This window comes from Denticeps clupeoides, chromosome 15 (assembly GCF_900700375.1).
Source record: "Denticeps clupeoides chromosome 15, fDenClu1.1, whole genome shotgun sequence".
In the NCBI taxonomy this organism is placed as follows: domain Eukaryota; kingdom Metazoa; phylum Chordata; class Actinopteri; order Clupeiformes; family Denticipitidae; genus Denticeps; species Denticeps clupeoides.
This window is the reverse complement of record NC_041721.1, coordinates 16,149,680-16,170,653: the sequence shown is the minus strand read 5'-3', so window position 1 is coordinate 16,170,653 and position 20,974 is coordinate 16,149,680. Positions and strand designations below refer to the sequence as shown.

At 42.2% G+C, this 20,974-nt stretch overlaps 1 protein-coding gene across 2 annotated transcripts in view; it reads right to left on the bottom strand.

The window, feature by feature from the left end:
• LOC114764501 (histone deacetylase 4-like) overlaps positions 1-20,974 on the bottom strand; it is a 69,463-nt gene that overhangs the window by 24,385 nt on the left and 24,104 nt on the right. The window contains exons 4-7 of one of the 2 annotated variants that reach the window (XM_028954192.1): positions 11,792-12,075; positions 8,163-8,313; positions 5,116-5,233; positions 2,557-2,675 (exon numbers count right to left, since the gene is read on the bottom strand). In XM_028954192.1, the coding sequence (XP_028810025.1) occupies positions 2,557-2,675; positions 5,116-5,233; positions 8,163-8,313; positions 11,792-12,075 (672 nt within the window). The remainder of the gene's footprint in view (positions 1-2,556; positions 2,676-5,115; positions 5,234-8,162; positions 8,314-11,791; positions 12,076-20,974) is intronic. The other variant, XM_028954193.1, reaches the window with a different exon arrangement.

Sequence of the window (20,974 nt, the reverse complement as noted above, 5' to 3'; positions counted from 1 at the left end):
ACAGTACGGGCCAAAAGTTTGGACACACCTTCTCATTCAATTAGTTTTCTTTATTTTCATGACCATTTACGTTGGTAGATTCTCACTGAAGGCATCAAAACTATGAATGAACACATGTGGAGTTATGTACTTAACAAAAAGTGGAGACCTGGCCTCTACAGTCACCGGACCGGAACCCAATCCAGATGGTTTGGGGTGAGCTGGACCAACAAGTGCTAAACACCTCTGGGAACTCCTTCAAGACTGTTGGAAAACCATTTCAGGTGACGACCTCTTGAAGCTCATCGAGAGAATGCCAAGAGTGTGCAAAGCAGTAATCAGAGCAAAGAAACTAGAATATAAAACATGTTTTCAGTTATTTCACCTTTTTTTTTGTTAAGTACATAACTCCACATGTTCATTCATAGTTTTGTAAATGAATCTACCAATGTAAATGGACATGAAAATAAAGAAAACACGTTGAATGAGAAGGTGTGTCCAAACCTTCCGCCTGTATCATTCAGATTTAATACAAATTACCATTTATATTACATTAAACTCCATCCACCCATAAAGACTAGATGTGTGTGAGGTTTTTTTTTCATCATAGTTAAAGAGGGTTGTCCAATAATCATTAGTAGCACTGATAAATGCAAACGATTTGTTTAATAAGCAAAACAGCATATGGTTGCCTAGCAACAGTGTAGAAGCACCATCTCCTCCTATCCCATTTCTATCCCATATGTCCACTTCAGTGTTTTAAGTTCAGGTAGCTTCTAAGACAGATCTATATACACAAGCTTATATACAGCAGGTATTTTCATTTTCATTTTTGTTAATATTATGTTCATTCTGAGCTGCTTACTGGGGGCCATTCAGCCATACAAAAAAAATGGAGTCAACCTCCAAACGGGCATATGAATGAAATAGCCTGTACATTTTTACACTATCACTATGTTTATCAAATTAAAAGATATCCAACCTATATTAACATTGTAAGTCCCAGCATGCAACAGCTGAATTCCTGCAAGAGGTAGGGTAACTATGCTCCACTGTGACTATATAAATGGGCACTCTGGAAATGTCTCTATGCTTAGAAGCTACTTGACACTGTGAAACTAACCAAAGTGATAATATGTTATAGCTCAGCCGTCACAACTAAAAGTGTGGAATTTATAGGAGGCTTGGTTGCTTATAAAGAATTGAAATAGTTATTCCTCAGCTCTTTAAAATTCAAAAAGAGCCTTGGTTTGCCAGGCATGATCTGTCATGAATGGAATTAGGGTATCAATATTTAAAAATCAATACTACAGCTCTGTGAATTGAGAGAGACTTATCCTTTAATGACTAAATTCATTGCACAGGTATCGGACAGTGCACTTTTAGATGTGATAGTTCTGGATAGATTGGAGAAAAGCAGTCATATTGTTACAGAATTATTATATCAGACCATATGACACTGTTAATTACAGGGACAGAAACAGATTGTTGAATTATTCTGACTTTGTGATGGGTTCATAAATGCACCTTTCTGTCATTGGCGGTACAGTCTGCTCCAGCAGCAGATGCTGCAGCAACAGGTAAGCGCTTCACATCCTCACAGTTTCAGCCTGCAGCCCCAGCTGGGGAGGCAGTGGGAGGGTGGGGAGAACGTTTCTCTCCACCAGCAGCGTCTGGAATGTGGCCACAGCAGCCAGAGTAAACTGAGGTTTATCTATGGCAGCAGCCCGCTGAGTCAACACTGGTCCAGTTGCTCACAACACACACACACACACACACACACACACACACACACACACACACACACACCACACACACACACACACACACACACACACACACACACACGGCCACTAAGTGAATAATTGCACTGTATGGCTGGCCGCTTCACGAGTCAACCCCCAAGGTGTAACCATTTCCTACGCCTGCATTCCGCCCACAACCCCAAGCGGCCTGGCTGTTACTGTCATCTTTCCCATTTACCCAGTCCACTGATGTCTAAGGTAGAAACACTGGGCTAAAACTGATACCGCCAACTTGGCCCAGAGAGACACAGATTTTTATACAAATAAATACCAAGCAGCCATTTTTGGAGGCGTATAATTGTCACAGTATAATTGGACCAGGCGGTCAGCAGTTTCAGGCACATCCCTATAAAACAAACATGATCGCTCATTTCACTCACAAACAACAGGACTACACGGTATATGTAAGTAAGGCTCTCTGTGGCTCAGTACTGGGATAGTCTGGAAAAAACTTGATACAAATGTTCTCATTGTCATTCATTTGAATATCTTTAGCATCAAGATGTAGTCATTCATATTACAATTAACGACACCTCAAGACACCTTCAGAGTTCTTGTCCCTCATTATCATATATGTGAGTTTTGTGTGTGCACACGAACATTTTTGGCAAGTGATACTGAAGCCACGTAATCCTGATCAACTTTAGGGGACTCTCAGTACTGATCTCTCGTGCTTTTGAGCCATATCACTGTCCCTGTAGAGCTGTGCAAAGTGGAAATGCTTGGAATGCAGGTTCTGAGTTAACGCCTCAGGTGTAAGGGACTTCAGTACCTGTCTTGCGCAGAGGGAAGTCATTGTTGGTGTCGTACATGCCCAACACTGGGTGGTTGAGAGCAGACATGCCTGTCTGAGGGGGAGAGCTCTGGTCCAGAGAGCTGTGCTGTGTTTTCCTACAAGGCAAAGGGAGAACAGGTAAGATGTAACACTGCTTTTGTGTCATTAATTAATATAGTATGTCAATTAAATACAAAAGGTTAGAACTAACTACACAGAATTGCTCACAAGTCATCCTAGTTTCTGGAAGTGTCCTGAATTGCCAGCTAATATGCTAGAAATGCTAACAGAGACATACAGGTTATTCATCCCTCACCTAGTGGCCTGTAGTGGACGAATGCCAAACCTCTATTCTGCAGCATTAGGCTTGTGACTTCTCCTTGGAGGGTTTGACCCCTTTAAATCACTCAGCTCCTTCCCAAAGTGAGTGAGACAGCATTTAACTTTCATTCTTGATCTGGCAATCTGACCACGCCGGACAGTGAGACTGAAGTTACTATGTTAAACACTTTCTCTCAGCAGGCCTTTACACACGACTATGGGTGCAATGTTGATGACCCCACAAGGGCCAGGAAGATAGAGGCTTATTATACGCAAATCTCATACTTAATCAAGGGTGATGGGGAAAAAAGAAATGAAAAATATAATAATAATATAAATACATGCAAATGTAAGATGAGAGATCCCAGTATCAAGGGTTCTCTCGCAAAGCAAAACATCAAAGTCGAGTCTGATTGGTCTTTGGAAACCTTTTTGGGAGTCACATGTCCAGTATAAAGCAGGTGTTCAGACCTCATTTGGGGGTTCTTTCCCACCAAGCTGCTGGGGGGTTCTTCTCTTACTTGCAGGAATCCCTCCCTGGAGTTTACTCTTTGCTCTTTCCCTCTCTTCCTCCTTTTCTCTAATTTGGGTATTTATGTAAAGTTGGTACCATTTTACATACAATATTTCCCTGTAACTGCAATTGTAATCTACTTGTGTTAATTAACTAGAAACTGTTCCTTCCTGTAACTTCTATTGTGCCATGCCTCTGTATGTCCAGGATACATCAGAAGATAAATACATTTAATGGAGTCAGATTAACAAGATTAATATTCACCAATGGTTTTTCACACTAATAATTATTATGCGTATAATCATATTCATATGAATTACATTAGGAGATTATAATTAGTACTATTAGTCTTACATATTAGTATAAGTACAATTATTAGAAGAATAATTTGCAAACAGCCATAAGCATCAAAAATATTAGGTAAATTGAAAATTTATTTGTGGTATCTGTGATCAATTACGTGCACATGCCACACAGACACACGACAAATAATGTGTGATGAGCTGAACAGGCAGAACTTTACTGGAGATGGTCAATATGTAAACATTTACATTTTTCCAAGACTGGTCCTTTCAGCTGAAGCAGCGAATGGTAAAGCCCAAAGATTTTATCTCGATCCATTTCCTCTTCACGTCAAATGCAGATGCTTGTAGATGGCCATTTTGAGCTACATGTTTTTGGACCTGCTGGGCGCTATTTTAAAGGCTCACATTTCCGCTGTCAGGGAGGAAATGTTTTCATTAATAAAACTACATATATTTGGACTGCTTCTCTTTTCAAGTGGTCACTCCTCTCAAGATTGGGGCCATCAAGTCATGTAAACAACATAAATTGTGCACATTCTCATAATATTTGCGCTGGATGTGCTCTGAGAGGGTTATTGTTAGGAGCACAGTGGTAAAGGTTTGTTCATAAATTAGTAAAACCTACCGTGAGTGGAAAAACAGGATGGGCTGTTGAATAGGCTGACTCTCAACCACAGACACCACATCATCCCTAAACTCCACTATAGGTCTAGCTCCCCTGCTGGCTGACTGCAGAAACTAGCCACTCTTTTCAATCTATGATGAAACATTTTGCTTATTTTCTGGGTTTTCTATGACACAATAATTAATAATAATTGTAACATATATGGGCCACAACCACCAAGGTCTGATTTTGTGAGTTTGAATCAAGTTTTCTCCAGTTTCCTTAAGCCATCTACATGCATGGACACTAGGAGAATTTGTGATTCTAAATTGACTCTAGGTGTGAATGAGTGGTGTTTGTATTGGTGTGTGTGTGTGTATCCTGTGGTGGGCTGGTGCCATGGTCTCCAGCAGCCTCGACCCAGATTATAAGGACTAAGTGGGTAAGGATAGTGAGTAAGTTACAGTGAATGCAGCTTATGTGTATCTGTGCATGGATATGTTTCCTTTTTGGTTGAATTTGTTTGACAATAGTTGCAAAAAAGAACAACTCATGACTACATTTTGAGGGTGGGGTTACCAAATATGGATATTCCTGAATCTGAAGCTACAAATCCAAACCTGAATATTGATTTAACAAAGCAAATGGGCAACAGGTCCTTGACTGAATTCAATGCTAGGCTGACAACAAAATCTTGATCTGGAATTGTCTGGTATTCCAATCAGACCCTAACTCCAACAATATTAGTACTTCATTTCCAATAGAATGGGAGGCCTCCGTGTTTTCTTACGGTCTTAATAGTCATATCTTACCCATACCAGTAGCGTGGGTTGGGCATACAGTGGTTGAGGTTTCGTTGAGCGAGAGCTTTCTTCTTGTTCAGGACAAACTCCTGCAGTCGCATTTTAACTTCAGTGCTGGCGACTGCGCCTGTGAAGGAGGGTCAGCGTCGTTAGCAACAGTTTTGACAGAAATGAAATTCACAAGTTTGCACCAACTGGCTTTAATGAACACTATTTTTAACAGCTTTAAATAGGTCTACACAGTGCACCATCCTCGTTATTAGAAATGAAAGCAAATGGACAAGAAAATGCTGTTGTGTTCTTAGCGGCTCCTGTCACAGCTAACAGCTAATTAGCAATTAGCCCTGTTCCACGTGCAATGTTAGCCAGCGAGTCTATTGCTGCGTTTAAGTACACTGTTTCGTTTTTAATACATTTCATATTCCTCAAAGACCAGACCAGACTAAACTGAAAAACTCGGATCCATACAGTGGATTCAGACCACCAGAAATGTTTCACTCTTTCTGGCAGGCTGGATGGTAAATCTTGTTGGACAGCCATTTCAGGTCTCTCCAGAGATGCATAATGGGGTTTTAAGTAAGGGCTCTGGCTGGGCCATTCAAGAACAGTCACGATATCCTTGTACGTCTCCACAAATTCTCCCGTACATTTCTCTACACATACCACATTGAATTAAGGCCCAAAAGTTCTATCATTGTCTCATCAGACAAGATAATCTTATTTTTCACAATCTTGGAGTCCTTCAGGTGTTTTAGCAAAGTCCACGTGGGCTTTCATGCGTGTTGCACCACTCTGCCATAAAGCCCAGACTGGTGGAGGGCTGCAGTGATGGTTGACTTTCTACAACTTTCTCCCATCTCCCGACTTCATCTCTGGAACATCTGAGCCACAGTGATCTTTGGGATCTTCTTTGCCTCTCTCACCAAGGTTCTTCTCCCCCAATAACTCAGTATGGCCGAATGATCAGCTCTAGGAGGGTTCTGGTCATCCCAAACGTCTTCCATTTAAGGATTATGGAGGCCACTGCGCTCTTAGGAACCTTAAGAGCAGCAGAAATTATTTGTAACCATGGCCAGATCTGTGCCTTGCCGCAATTCTGTCTCTGATCTCTTCAGGCAGTTCCTTTAACCTCATGATTCTCATTTGCTCTAACATGCATTGTGAGCTGTTCCTGATCATGTCCAATCCATATAACCAAACACAGCTGGATTCAAATGAAGGTGTAAAACCATCTTGAGGAAGACTTAGGACAATGTGATATTTCAGTTTTTCTTTGTTAGTAAATCTGCAAAAATATTCAGTGTTTTTCTGTCAATATGAGGTGCTATGTGTACATTAATGAGGAAAAAAATCTACTTTCCCTCAGTGAAAAATTTAAGGGGGTCTGAAGACATTCCGTACCCACTGTATATTACTAAATATATGTACATCTGGCTCTGAGGATGTGAGGGAAATGCTGAGGTGAGCTGGGAGTTGGGATGGACTGAGAGACTCTGTAGGGCCTTCATATGTGTGGGTCCTAAAACCTTAATGGTCTGAAAAACACGGACTACTCAAACATCCAATTTACATTTGTGGCTGTTAGCCTTTATCTAATAGATCTTAGGAGGTCTCAGACTCCTGATTTTGTGTCCGATCACCAGAAGAGCGATGCAGCTTAAACGCTGTTTTTGAAAGGGAGCTTTTCAGGGGGCCACTTACCCAAAGCAACCCCTACTTTCCCTGAGCCACGAACGAGTCTCCCAGGACGCGGGTCGGGCCTCAGTCAGTAGCGCAAGTGTTGAGAGACACACCACAGGCAACAGGTTGCTGCCACACTAAATTACCAACAACCAAGACTGAGGATAGAGGTTTGGTGTCTGACTGTAAACACGGCCGCTTTTAAAAAACACTGCACTGACAGCCCAGTGTTTGGCCTAAGCCAAGTTTGGTACCAGGTCGGGCTTTTGAGGCCTGGGGCAGTGGTGGGCAAGAAACTAAATCGTTTTTTCAAGTGACTGATGTCGGTCACCCAACCATTCCAACATTTCCAAAATGCACAATCAAAATACTATATTCTAGAATGTATTTAAAATGGGTTTAGAAATCTGTGGGTTTAGAAGTCGATATGTTTTCTGAGATTCCTGTGCAAATGAGAAAAAAAAAATCCTAATTTACCAGAAAATTGTTAAACTAAACTTAAGGCAACCCTGAAAAGCTTGACTTAAATGACAGTGTTTCTTCCAAGTTTGTGCAGCCCAAGCATCAATCAGGTTCAGAACATTGCTGGTTCAAATCCAAGGTGCCAAATGAAATCCAAATTAAACTGCCGAGATGCCACTGAGGTCCCCTTGAGCAAAGCACCGTCCCCACACACTGCTCCCCGGGCACCTTTCATGGCTGCACACTGCTCACTACGGGTGATGGGTAAAATCAGAGGACTGTTGTGTCACAGTGTGCTGTGCTGCAGTGTCTCACAATGACAATCACCTGACCTTCATATGGAAGCAACGCACGCAGTAGCACACGATGTGGTTCACCACGAAAGCCAGCAAAGATACTATAGACTTGCACTTTTTCCGATGTAGTCGAAACATAGAAAAAAGTTTCTTGAGCAGTTTTAGGGGAACTATGAAGTTCATTATGCATTCACTTTCCAGAACTTTATATGTTTATTTTGTATTGAAGGGCCTGGAAAATTCTCAAATTCCAAGACTTTTCCAGGTTTTAAAGGACCGTAGGAATCTTAGGAATCGCCCCGTTCTTGTACAGCACCCTGGTACGACACCGCATTGTCTTTCCTTTATGCAATATCATTTTAATAAGGTACATCATTACGTACACATGTACATAACCACCCATTAAACTGTGAAAGGGTTAGAAGATCTGTATTTTCCAGTAAGATGATCACTTGTGAACAGTTCTAAGATATGTTCGTAAAGGCTGAAATATATTGTCAGATAAATATTTGAGAACGTGGAGATGCATTTTGACCTGAGGCTGTTTATTATTAGAATCAGTAGTAGTAACGCTGCCGTATGGATTCGATTATCATAGCTGCAGAGCGGTGAACTCACTTTCTTGGCCTCTCTCCTTGTTCTTGAGCTGCTGTAGCTTCTGCTCCCGCTGCTGTTTCTCAAGCTCCTGCTCCACCCTGTGTTTCTCCATCTTCCGCTGGTGCTCCAGCAGCTCCTGCTGGTGCTTCAAAGCCAGGAGATCCTGTTGGTGCTGAGAAGAAGCAAACTGCAAGTTCAGCACAATGTCAACGACTTCAAATCCACACATTAATGCTGTTAAGCCCTATACAGAAGACTAGCAGAAGTGTTTCGACCTTTTAACAACGTTATTTTAAAAACTTTTTACTTCGCCGATGCCTGATCTAAAATATAGGAACAAATATGCATCTACTGTTCCTCTGGCTCATTCGAACAGATGATTAGAACCATTCAATAAATAAATACATCTACAATCTGGGCTTCAAAGGCAATAATTACATTTAAACAATCTGTCCCTCCCTGCTCCACGATAACGTCCTCGGCTGCAGCGTGGGCTTATGGGGACTTACGCTGGCCTCCATGCTGGGTGCTCATGTTACTCTACCCTCATTAAAACACTCACACCTGAGGCTTTTAATTAGCCCGCAGAAAGTGCAAACACTATATGCCCCGCTCAGTGGACACCCATCTGTTCAATGAACGGCATGCTGCACCATCTGATGTTTAAAAGCATGAAAAAAGCTAAACACACACACACTATAACTTTGCTACAAGGACACTGGACCACGTGGGTCCGTGATTTTTTTCCCCCTTCTTTGCTATGTGGACAGGGCTGAGAGAGGGAGAGAGAGAGAGAGAGAGAGAGAGAGAAAACAAAGCTCTCAGACCTCTCTCAGGTGGGCTATGAATAGCATGTAGTGGTCCAGGCAAGCTGAGACAGGTAGGAGAGCCAGGCCCTTCGGTTGTTATGTTAATTATCCCCCGGCACTTAACACAGCCCCAACACTCCACTGGTCGGGAAATGGGCTGGATTTGCTGCAAGCTGCTGGCTAGGACCATTACGGAGTCTGTGAGAGAAGCCTGTAGAGACTTTTAGCACCTACCATGTTTAAACTTTGCAAGATAAAAAAAAAACCTATGTGATGCCAGAGAAAGTTTTCATAGCCCCTATATTTTAATCACGACTACCCAGTCAATAAACAGTATCAAGGTTGATATATAAATAACAAATGAAAAAGTTGTGATGCTTTACTTTAGCCCCAAAAGAACCAACTTTTAAAACAACGAAAGGTTCAATCTGACGCACGGTGTAAACAAGATAGACGCATATGACACTGCTATTTCACAGACTTCTATTCCTGTCCATCCCGACAGCAAAAAACAAGGGTACATGGCAAGAAATTGAGCAACACCTTTTAGAAATGTGAAAAAAGACTGCCGGACAGCACAGGGCCAGGTAGAAAAATGCGCCTTACATGACTGAAATATAGGCCAAGGCTTTTTCCAGGTCCATAATAGTCAATAAATACACGCCTATTTGATTTATAATCAGAAGTAGTTAAGGGAAAGTGATGTGATTGTCATTGTAAAACACCGCACAACACACGGTGACACAAAGAAATGTGTCCTCTGCTTTTAACCATTACCCTTGGTGAGCACCGGGAAGCCATGACAGGCGCCCGGGGAGCAGTGTTTGGGGACGGTGCTTTGCACAGTGGCACCTTGGCCACTGTGAACCCACAATTACGGGTCTGCTTCCTTACCTGCTAGGCCATTACTGGCCCCCTTAAATAATACACAGGTTTCCAAACAGATAATTAGCAACATTTTATCAGCCTTGATCCCTGGGCAGAAATGCTTTCATTTACCCCATGCCAATTATAAGAAGCGCTGCACATTCGGGTAACGTGATCGCTAAACTTGGCCCGGTGTACAATGGGCCAAGGACACTGCCATCCTCATTCCAGGGCATTTAGCACCAGGCAAAAGTCAACAGCGTGTGAGGCGGCCAGCCGCTCCCTCTACTAATATTTGATTAATTTAATTGGATTTAATTTCATCAAGTGGCTTTACTTTCCTTTGATAGTCTTTTTTTTACCGTGAAGATCTGGAAAGTCATGAATAAACGAGAGGAAGGAGAGCTGGACAAGCGGCGGGCGGTTGTGAGAGGTGCGTAGCTGGATTTGTTTGTAGGTACAGGAAAGGGAACAGAAAGAATCGAACATCCTAGACAACACATACTTCAGTGAAAGTATGGATATTTTGTTGGACCACATTAGTAATTAATAAACCATCTTGTTTCATGTTCTAGGTTGTGACGATTAGGGTCAGGTGCTGTCCTACTTGTTACACAATTACAACACATATGATACAATTATTAAACTTAGTCCTTGCAATGATGTGTGTGTGTGTGTGTGTGTGTAAGAAGTATTGATTTACAATAGGTTCTCTATTTCTCTCTCTCTCTCTCTCTCTCACACACACACACACACACACACACACACACACACACACACACACACACACACACACACACACTTTCAAGAGAAACTACTTAAGAAGTCCAGAATATTGCATTCGGCAGGAACAGCCCCTGTTGTTGTTGTTCAGAAACTGTAATTATCTGAAAAAATAAATCCTTTGAGTCATTACACACCTGAATTCCCAACACACACGTCTTCTATGCACATGCATACATTGATAAAGTAAACAATCACTAGGTGGACACAACAGTCACACCCACCATGCAGTTCCCAGTGTTAAGGGTTAAAATCCAAAAATAAAGAACCTCAGCGCTGATACAGAAACAGAAGAGCAGAAACAGAAGAGTTTTAACCTAGTTTTTCTGCCAGGAGGTTTAAAACATAACTCTGTGGTTTTTACTTTCTGAATCAGAACTAAAAGAGGAAGATATGATTGCATTATAAAACCTAAAGAGCCACACTGGACCTGTTTTGGTTTCCTGTGCATCTCTACCTGGTGTGAAGGGATTGTATCCTCCTGTCCAACGTGGGTGTAGGTATGAATGAGCAGAAAGATTCATGTGTCATCGTGCACACGATACCGGCATGAATATTTTAACACTACCTTGGCACTGCTGCATGCAAAGGTGCCTGTTAGAGCTGCGTTATTAACCCGGAATTAACGTGTGATAATTCCTTACTCCAATTCCTAATTGGAGTTACTAATGAGTACATGTTGGATGGATGACTCTCCCATAAGGAGTCACCAGTGCAGATCCTCTGTTTCCCTCTTCCTCTCTCACCACATCTATAAGCCCTTTTTCCACTTGCCTGGCCGTTCAAATCGCAACCTGCCAAGTTGGCTTCGTACGAAATGGACAAATATTTGAATAATTCATAACTGCATGACTTAAATTTGCCTTGCCTAAAGTTGCCCTGACTTAACGTGTACAATCAACACCCACTGTGTCAGGAACAAAATGGTGGGAATTTAATCTACAACTATATTTCAAATTTTAATTAACAATTACAGCAACAAAAGTCCAAATTTGAAATTCATCAGGCTGCACAACGCTTATGTAATCCAGTCCAGAGCATTCGTTCAGTAGATCCAGTTGTTCACTACTCAACTGGTCGGTTGAAACAAACCCCTGGTGTGGATTTTTTTAGGGTTTCTGTGTCCCTCAGGAACATCAGTATTGATGGGCACGGGTGGTGCGGGTGCTGTTGGTGTCGTGCGATGCCAACCTTGATGTGCTCCTGCAGCTGGGCCTCGTGCTGGCGGGACAGCTGCTCGTGCTGCCGCTGGAACTCGGCGATGAGAAGCTGCCGCTGCATCTGCTGCTTGTGCTTGAGGGTCAGCAGCTCCTGCTGCAGCTGCTGCTCCCGCTGCCCGGCCTCCGCCACTCCCACCGGGCTGCCCGAGTCCGAACCGGAGCCCCCCAGTGGCGGGGAGGACTGCTGCTCCAAGCGCAGGTCCATGGGAATGGCTGTGGGAGGCACTCTCAGAGGCAGCGCGGCACTGAGGTCAACTGAAGACAGACAGACAGACAGACAGGGTGAAGCGTTATTTAAAGCTGCTCCTCCTCGGCAGGGTGGGTGGGACGTGTGGAAGTGGCACCATGGGAAAACCGAGTGCACATTCATATCCTGCCTGACTCCCTGCTGTCCTTTTGTAGCTGCTATTGTGCTGAAGGATAGAGCGAGAATGAGAGAGAGAGAGAGAGAGAGAGAGAGACCCTCATCTCCGCCCGACATCCATCAGCGACGCCACAGCTGAAACACGGGTAAAGCAGATGCGGCGCACAACGGCGCCACACCGCATTCGGCTTCCCCGAGCCACGCTGATCCAGGGAAGCTGGCTGGTGAATGGACGGACGGCCCTATAAAGGGGGCTTTGAGGGGCGCGAGGGCGGGGGACCGGCGAGGCGGACGGCCTTCTTCAGCATTAACGGTGAATAAACAGCAGCCGCGGCAGACAGATTTGTTTACACTGTTGCAGATAGCTCACGGCAGACTGATATGTTTACCTGGAACTTTGTGCAAAGCTTGTCGGAAACACGGCACAAGTACACACACATGTACACACACACACACACACACACACGTATAGACGCAAAGTTATTCACAGTTAAATGAGCACCGGGCCTAAGCTTTTTTTTTCCAACCCACATCCACTGGGGAAATTAAATGTGGGGCACATTTCAAGGTGTTTCTCACTTACAAAAAAAAAAGAATAATAATTTTACCGCAGGATTCACAGACACAAATTACAGATACACTGGAGGAACAGTTGAAGGCTGGATTTTAGTCCTTTTTCTCCTCTTCCCTCTAGGATTCGAACACCCAACAGAAGATTTAATAAGTTGATTATTTACGTACTGGGTCAACACAAATACAACACAAAAATAATTTTACACAACAACTAATGGTGAAATAAAGGGGTTGTCTTATGTTTGGGTTAGGCAAAAATTCCTATTGGGGACCTTTAATTCCTACTGACACTGCCTGCTTTTCAAGGACATCTTGTCCCCACTGTGACATACATTAGGTAATACTAAGAAAGTACACTTATATTAGAGAAAGTGATTGTCATTGTGATACACAGCACAGCACACGATGACACAGTGAAATGTGTCCTCTGATTTTAACCATCACCCTTGGTGAGCAGTGTGCAGCCACGACAGGCGCCCGGGGAGCAGTGCGTGGGGACGGTGCTTTGCTCAGTGGGATTTGAGCCGCCAACCTTCTGATTACGGGGCCACTTCCTTAACCGCTAGGCCACCACTGTCCCTATTAGTGCAGAATTTGAATAATGCTGCTGTGGAGCTGATAGTGGCAACAAAGCAGAGAGAATAAAAGTGGAGGGGGTTAGAGTTGGGGGCGGGGTCAGTGAGGTCTTCTGTGTTAAAAGATGGGAAATAAAACAGAGGGAAGGAGAGAGAGGAGGCTGAAGTGGACGCTGCTGAGTAAATGAAGAAAATCCTTCGTGAATCATCATTACTTCACTCGCCTTTAAACTCAAACACACAACACACACCCAAACTTCTGCAGTCCCTGCCCTTGAATGACACATGTCCTGGTTTCCATGGCGAGGGGAGGAAAACACGTTGAGCAGTAGGCCAGTAGGAAGCCCGGTCACCATGGAAAGAGAGTGCATTCGCTATGACATCATTTCAACACTAAAGTGTTACATGGAGCTACTGCCGCTTCTGCACACTTTTATCACAGCAGTAAAACAGTAATAATAACATCCAAACACACACACACACACACACTCACTCAAATAAAACCAATGCGGACCCTTCTGAATGGTGCACAGCAGCATTGGTCCAAAGCAATTTGTAGGGATTATTTCAATCCCAGTAAACACTCAAGTGCTGAGTCATGTGGGCTTTAAATCAAAACTGAACTGAGTTCAATGAGTGCATTTCTAGGAAAGCTAAAACCACAGAGCAGATGAATTCTGCAAAAACATATTTTTTTAGTTAATATTAAACTTGATGTTTAATATTAAACTTGAGTAAATGGGTAAGTATCTATAATTGATAATGTATCAGTGATCATTATATTTTGGTTTAAGCAAATTCTGATTATGTGTATATGCAGAGTACGTAACAAAGTCAGAACTTCTAATCAGGATTCTTTGTGTGATCCAGATATTAAATTGGCATTAATATTTAACCCATTTAACTACAATGTATAATATAATTACTAGACATTTCAGTTTTACAGTTAATACATGTGCATCAGTGAATGAGCAAACATTTATATGGATTTATTGTTCATATTTATTCAATATCATGTAACTTGGGCCTGGGAAGTACATCATCCTGTTAAAATCAAAGCAAATTTTCACAACCACTGATGCCAAAAGACATATATGCATATGACCATATTGATTTGTTTACAGAAACCTAAGCGCCATGTGTTATTTACAGAGCAGCCATATTTTCTTCCAAGCACACGCACACACAAACACACACACAGACACACACACACACTCCTAATACACTTCACTACAACTTCTTTATTATTCCTTTTTACGCACAACCAAAATGAACAGGAAGACCCAAAGTCATTTGGATTACACAAGAGCACATCTAACCAACCCCTCCACTCAAAAACTACATCAATTCAATTATGCACATGAAGGCCATTTGTAGTATTTATATTTAATTAAAAAATGCTTTATTAAACGGCATATTCTTAAGTTCAATTTGTCTTCTCCCGCAATTCATAAATAAAAATGCCAAACATGAAGGGTTGAAAATGATTTAATTGAATGATTTTATTGAATTGAAATTCAACACATTTGAATTTGCCCGTTTCTTATACACACATACATTTACTAATGAGTGGTGGCATGCAAAACAAAAACTGCATCTCCTGAAACCCACTGACATTTAAGAAGTGTCCACGGGTGCACAAGCAGTCGCAACGCAATCAGAACGCAGTCGGAACGGATTCCCTACCCATAAATCCCGCAGACGTCTTCAGAAGCCCATTTTTCCTGAAGCTTCTTCTGATGCTCGGCACGGAGGTGAGTTCCCCTCTGCTGCCGTCTCTGTGTCTTCCAGTCCTCCCCACTCTTTCCCAGCCCCCTCTCTCCCCTCCCCACCCCTCCGGACTGATGACATCAGAGGAGGGTGGTCTCGGGTTTACCTGCTGTGTACACACATACCTCCACGGTTTCCTGGAAGCGCGCAATCCTCCGTCTCGCGCCAAGCCTCCCCAATTTCTGTCCATCTTACTTCTAGCAATTTCAAGAAGAAAAAAAAAAAAAGATGAAAAAGAACTGATGCTTACAAAAATGGCGAGGGAGGAGGAGGAAAAGAAAAACACCTTAATTTTATTCGGTTACAGTCACATTTGTGTCGAAACACCATTAGCCACTAACAGCCTCTGAGCCGTGAGTTTCCAGGTTATGAAGGCAATAAATCAACCGCTCAACGAACGCAGACGAGCTCCCCTCCACCACTCATGACAAAAAGAATAAGCCATCGTTTCTCTGGAAGCAGGGTATCTGTGCCGACCCCCATATCTGTGCACCACCGGTCACCGGTCAATAAAGCCAGTCTCTTAAAGACTCGGCGAGGACGCCCTCCGACTTACCACCGATTACCACCTTTCTCTGCAGACGATAGCTGTGATTTACCAGGGGACGCATGATGCCTAACACCAGCTACTGTCAATACGACAGCAATAACCTGCAGAAGATGGATACGTGTTCGATGGTACTGCTCCCGCACCAGCCAGGGAGTCATTTTGTAATAATAAATGTGGTGTCATGGTGTGGTGTCAAAAACTTATTACCAGTAGAGGACTAATTACTGCTCTGTGACTAGTCATCTGAAGCTGTCCGATATGCAACATTAAAAACATATTTAATTTCATTTATTTAGTTTAGTTGCAATGTAGTGGATTACTGGAATAATTTTTTGGGCCGGTTTTAAACAATTGAAATCTAACCTATATGGATTATATTAACTTAATAATATTAATTAACAGTTTGTTTATTAACATGCCTTTGTTTAAAAATAAATAAGTAACTAAACGCAGCAGATATATAAGCATGTTCAATAACTGCAAATAGATAAATATTAAAACTTAATTAAAATATTTTATTATATTTACCAGACTTTTACGCAGATTCAATTATGTATGACAAATCATTAGGGTTAAAAGAGAGATAAAGCTACGTTTAAAAAAACAGTAATTCAGTCAACATAAAAAAATATTTGTAGCCTTGGAGTGTGAGATCAGTTACACAAAGCTAATTTGCTTAATAATGAGTAAATTATTGTGCTTTATAATGAGCACATATTGTACCTGAAATAGCTGATTTTCAGCACTGCTGCCAGTATGTTACAACACTTGAAGCCACGAAAAAGCACTGCTGAATGTGACAGGTCTTGTTTGGCCCATTTTGCTTGAGAAAACAGTCTACAGTGTCACATTTTAAAACCATGGAAGAAATTGTTTAAGTGCTTTGATGCATGTTCGAGCACAGAAAATTTACAAAAGAGCAGCCACATCCTGCCAAGCTGGGGCCTCCAAACCGTACTGCTTAAACTAACTAACCCTCTCAAACATCTATAGCCTTGGTTCTCAAACTGTGGTACTTATTCACTACAGTCACATTATTTTTTGAAAACTATTGATCAATGGCACAACAGCCTGTATTCATTAAACAGGACAAACACCGGTCCACGCTGCACAGGCTTCAAATGCCACAAGTTAATTGTCTGGTCAAGATGAGTGACAGGCGCTGCTTAATTGCATCTTTGTGTCTAAGTGATAGCGATCAATAGCAGTGCAGCAAGGTTCACAGACTGCAGCCAACTACATTCCTGTTTGTTTGTGTGATGTGAAACAGTCAGCTATTTTGACGCAAAGTCCATCCCTGTAAGGTCAGTCAGGAATTTCTACAACTTGGTCTGGACACAAAGTAAAACTGTGTGAGCACATTCCTCACGTACAGCTTTAGCATCCGAGCGTCAAGTGTTGAAGAGTTGGGATGACCTTCCCTATCTCCGATCGTTCATGTTGAGCTCTGACGTCAACACTGAACTCAGAGTACGCAGCGGCTGGGCGATAAAGCAAAAAAAAAAAAAAAGACTTTTCACCTCCATTGGACCAGAACAAAAGCACAGGGGTGCAATCATTGCCGGCTTCGCTCAATCTGCAGACACTCATTGCATAATGAGTGTACCCGGACACACATTCAAAACTCCTGGCCCAATCATGAGTCAAATCGAGTAATTAAATTGCATTCAAACACAATAGGCAACATGCAACCTCTTCAAGGCCAACCACAAATGCACAAACACTGAATCAAAGACAGAAATAACCCGTATATCCATTAGATGTACAAGATCCCACTATTTGTACATGTATTTGTAACAAAATTTTAATTTGCATTCAGATAAAACTTGTTAATAGGGTTAATAGGTCTACTACAATTATGTCCCTGAGCAAGACACTTAACCCTGAGTGTCTCCAGGGGGATTGTCCCTGTCACTACTGATTATAAGTGATCTGGATAAGCACGTCTGATAAATGCAGTAAATATAAAAATGTAAATGTTACTTTATACATCACTAACATGAATGTTGCCAGACCCAAACTTGCCAGATTGGGCAGTCCTCAATTTATTATTCAAAGAAAAACTGATGGTAATCATGAAGCCGGTTTCTCATGTCTCAGGTGTGGTACACCAAGAAGGCCTGACAGTTAAATGCTGAATTAAGCGCAAATAAATAGTTTCCGCAGTTTTTTTTTCCAACTTCCAAAACTAAATTATTTTTAAGACGACAGCTTTGACATTTTGACTTTGAAAAAAGGAAGGCCATACTTTTTACTTTACATTAAAACAATACTTTACACATGTACTATGTGACAGACGGCTTTTTAATTTATGATAAAGTTATTTGTGGAGCTGCATCTCCGCTTATTCCATCATCCGTGAGGAAATGGGATACACGTGTAGGGGAACAGAAATATCATGCAAAATTACTGAGTGGGGAAATTAAATATAGCCTGATAAATTATACATAAAACAACACTGGCACGCCGCTGCAGTCGTGCTCAAGCTTCCAGAGTAGTGCGAGTGGCACGGCGTGGTGTAATGGATGAAAGCTGCCCACTGAGCTAAAGGACATCAAATCAATGATTGTTTCCATGTGAACTGTCTGGATCGGTGACTCCAAACTGACATGGAGCAGTCAGTGGTTTTTGCAAAAAGAAAGTCGGAGTATTCAGAGACTCAGGCTAATATTGACAGAAATGTTGCTTGACAGCTGCTAATGGCATAAAAATAAAAAAAACAAAAAAAAAACACGATCGTTACGCTTTTTCTTAAAGAGATCCATCTAGAAATACATCAACATTCACTATAATATATTGGTGTAGTGCGAACATATAAACAAATAACCTGTGTCTGGCACAGTGTGAAAGGTCTTCTTGAACCACAAGCATGACCTTTTATTATTGATCAATAATACACACGAGTATGGCACCCCTGTGAGTGTATTACAGCCATTTCAACACAGTTCACCCTTTTATTTTTTTATTTATGACTGACGGAAACTGCTGATATTATTTACTGCACACACAGTGCTTCTCTATGCCACTCTTTGGAGTACCACCAGCCAAAACGTTCCCGGTCGAACCCACGCCTCCGTATTAACGAAGGCCTGGGGGGCTAATGAACACTTTCTGGAGGGAGGTGCTCCAGGCGCAGGATGGGGAAACACTTCTGGTTGAGCCTTGATACTAGACTGATGTAAGTAGACTCAGCAATCATATCAATGGCACAAAACTGTATCTCGTCGCTCCTGAAATGAATCATTTGAGAATGTAAATAGAAAAAAACCTGACCTGAGCGGTCACATGAAAAGGTTAAGATTCACTCACTCATTAGTCTGAAGGACTCATGCACAGCAATCCAGCTGATCTGCGGATTTATTAAAGATGAATTTCATGGTGTCTATGCCTTCACGTTTTCTGTCCATGTCCAGAATAGTCCAGCAGACAGTCCCAATCTGCTTTCTCCAGGTAAACGAGTCTTTATGACTGCAATGCACCTTAGATCTGCTTTTTAAAGGCGAGCTGATCGGTTTTGCAATCAAAACAACAAAATGGACTTGGACACACTGTGACGATCTCTTGATGTCAGATAATCAAGATAGTTCCTCTAGTGATTGTGTGAGTTTCCACCAAGTTCTGTGCTTACTATCCACATTCTTCATATCAGCAGAATCAAAGCTGCTGAATCAGAATGGGTTCAATAAACTGAACAATTGAAGAAATGATATACAGCAGTAGGAACGTTCTGCATGTTCTTAGCGTGCCTCAACAAGCTCCTGGTCCCTCATTCAACGTCACGCCTGCTAAAGACAGACCAGGTAAATGTTGGGTAAGGGTGACGTTGTCTGCTCTATTTCCTTTTTAGATCTGGCGTACCAATCTTGAAATGGTGGTAGACAGCTTTATCAAGATGGAAGAGACAGATGGAGGGCAAGAACATCTCCCTGTGCTGCTCCACATGTCCATTCTGAAGACTAAACAGAATATGGAAGTCATGGAACACCTAGAAAAGCCTGCATCTAGGATAAGGACAGAGGTGATCTTCTCTAAGAGCAGCACAAAGCCACAGTAAGTAAAAATAAGTAATAAGAATTAAGAGATTTCATTTTTAATGCCATTCAGCATTGGCTGACACACTGTCTGTGAAACACAGGGTGGAGATCCTCTTGTATGAGTAGAAATTCCAGAGCCTCACCTCCCCAGTCAGACATTTTCATTCATTTTTTAAAAATCTTTTACACCTTCAGCTATTTTTACGGGGCAGTGGTGGCCTAGCGGTTAAGGATGTGGCCCGTAATCGGTTTCGATCTGCCAAGGTGCCACCGAGCAAAGCACCGTCCCCACACACTGGTCCCCGGGCGCCTGTCATGGCAGCCCACTCCTCACCAATGCTCAAAAGCAGAGGACACAATTCATTGTGTCACCATGTGCTGTGTTGCAGTGTATCACAATGACAATCACTTCACTTCCACTTCACTTCATCAACTTGCTCCATGTTCATTTCCTGTTCCCTCCACACATAGGGATCAATCAGGAAGTTAGTTCAAGTTCCAGCTCCACGACTGAGACAAGTGTCTCACATACAGCGCCTGTGGGGGGACGTACAGATACATTCAGAGCTGTCGTGTCAGAGAAACAGCTTTAGATACCGCCTTCAGGTGACATTTTAAGGAGAATCCAAGTGACCATTGGTTCCTACTACTGGACATGCAATACCGCACAACATTCTTCAACTTTTCGTGATCTGTTCAGCAGCAGGAAGTCTCCAACTGAGACTAGAAACAATGTTAATGCTCAAATATTATGGAATATGTCAAATAGCCCACCCATTTCTAGCATCTTTCCACATTCTGTTTTTCTATGGCAAAAAAACTTTTAAATGTGATCGTGGGGGATTTTCAGTGAAGCCAAAGGTCCATGGTGAAGTGGATTAATAATAAAAACAACAAGATTTAACAATATATATTTTTCAAATGTGCCAAAATCATATACACAGTTAAAATGAACATTTAAATCTGATAAAAAATGGTGATTTGGAGGCGGTACAGAGACACATCATCATGTCCACTGAGAGCAACAAGTTTTATTCCAAGAACAGAAACCAGAGGTAAACAGACGTTATTATGTTAGATCTTTTAAAAGAAGTTTTGTGTGTGATTTAGTGCAACTTTTCTTTTTTTTGGGAGCTGAAACTCCCTGCACACCACAAGAAAACTTCTCCAGTGTATGCACTTAGTACTGTTCCTCACATTTCACTCAGTGTGGTGGGTCCCACCAAACACCATGCATTAGGCGTGAGCCGACCTGAACCAGACCTACTGAGGGGCCGACGCTACAGCA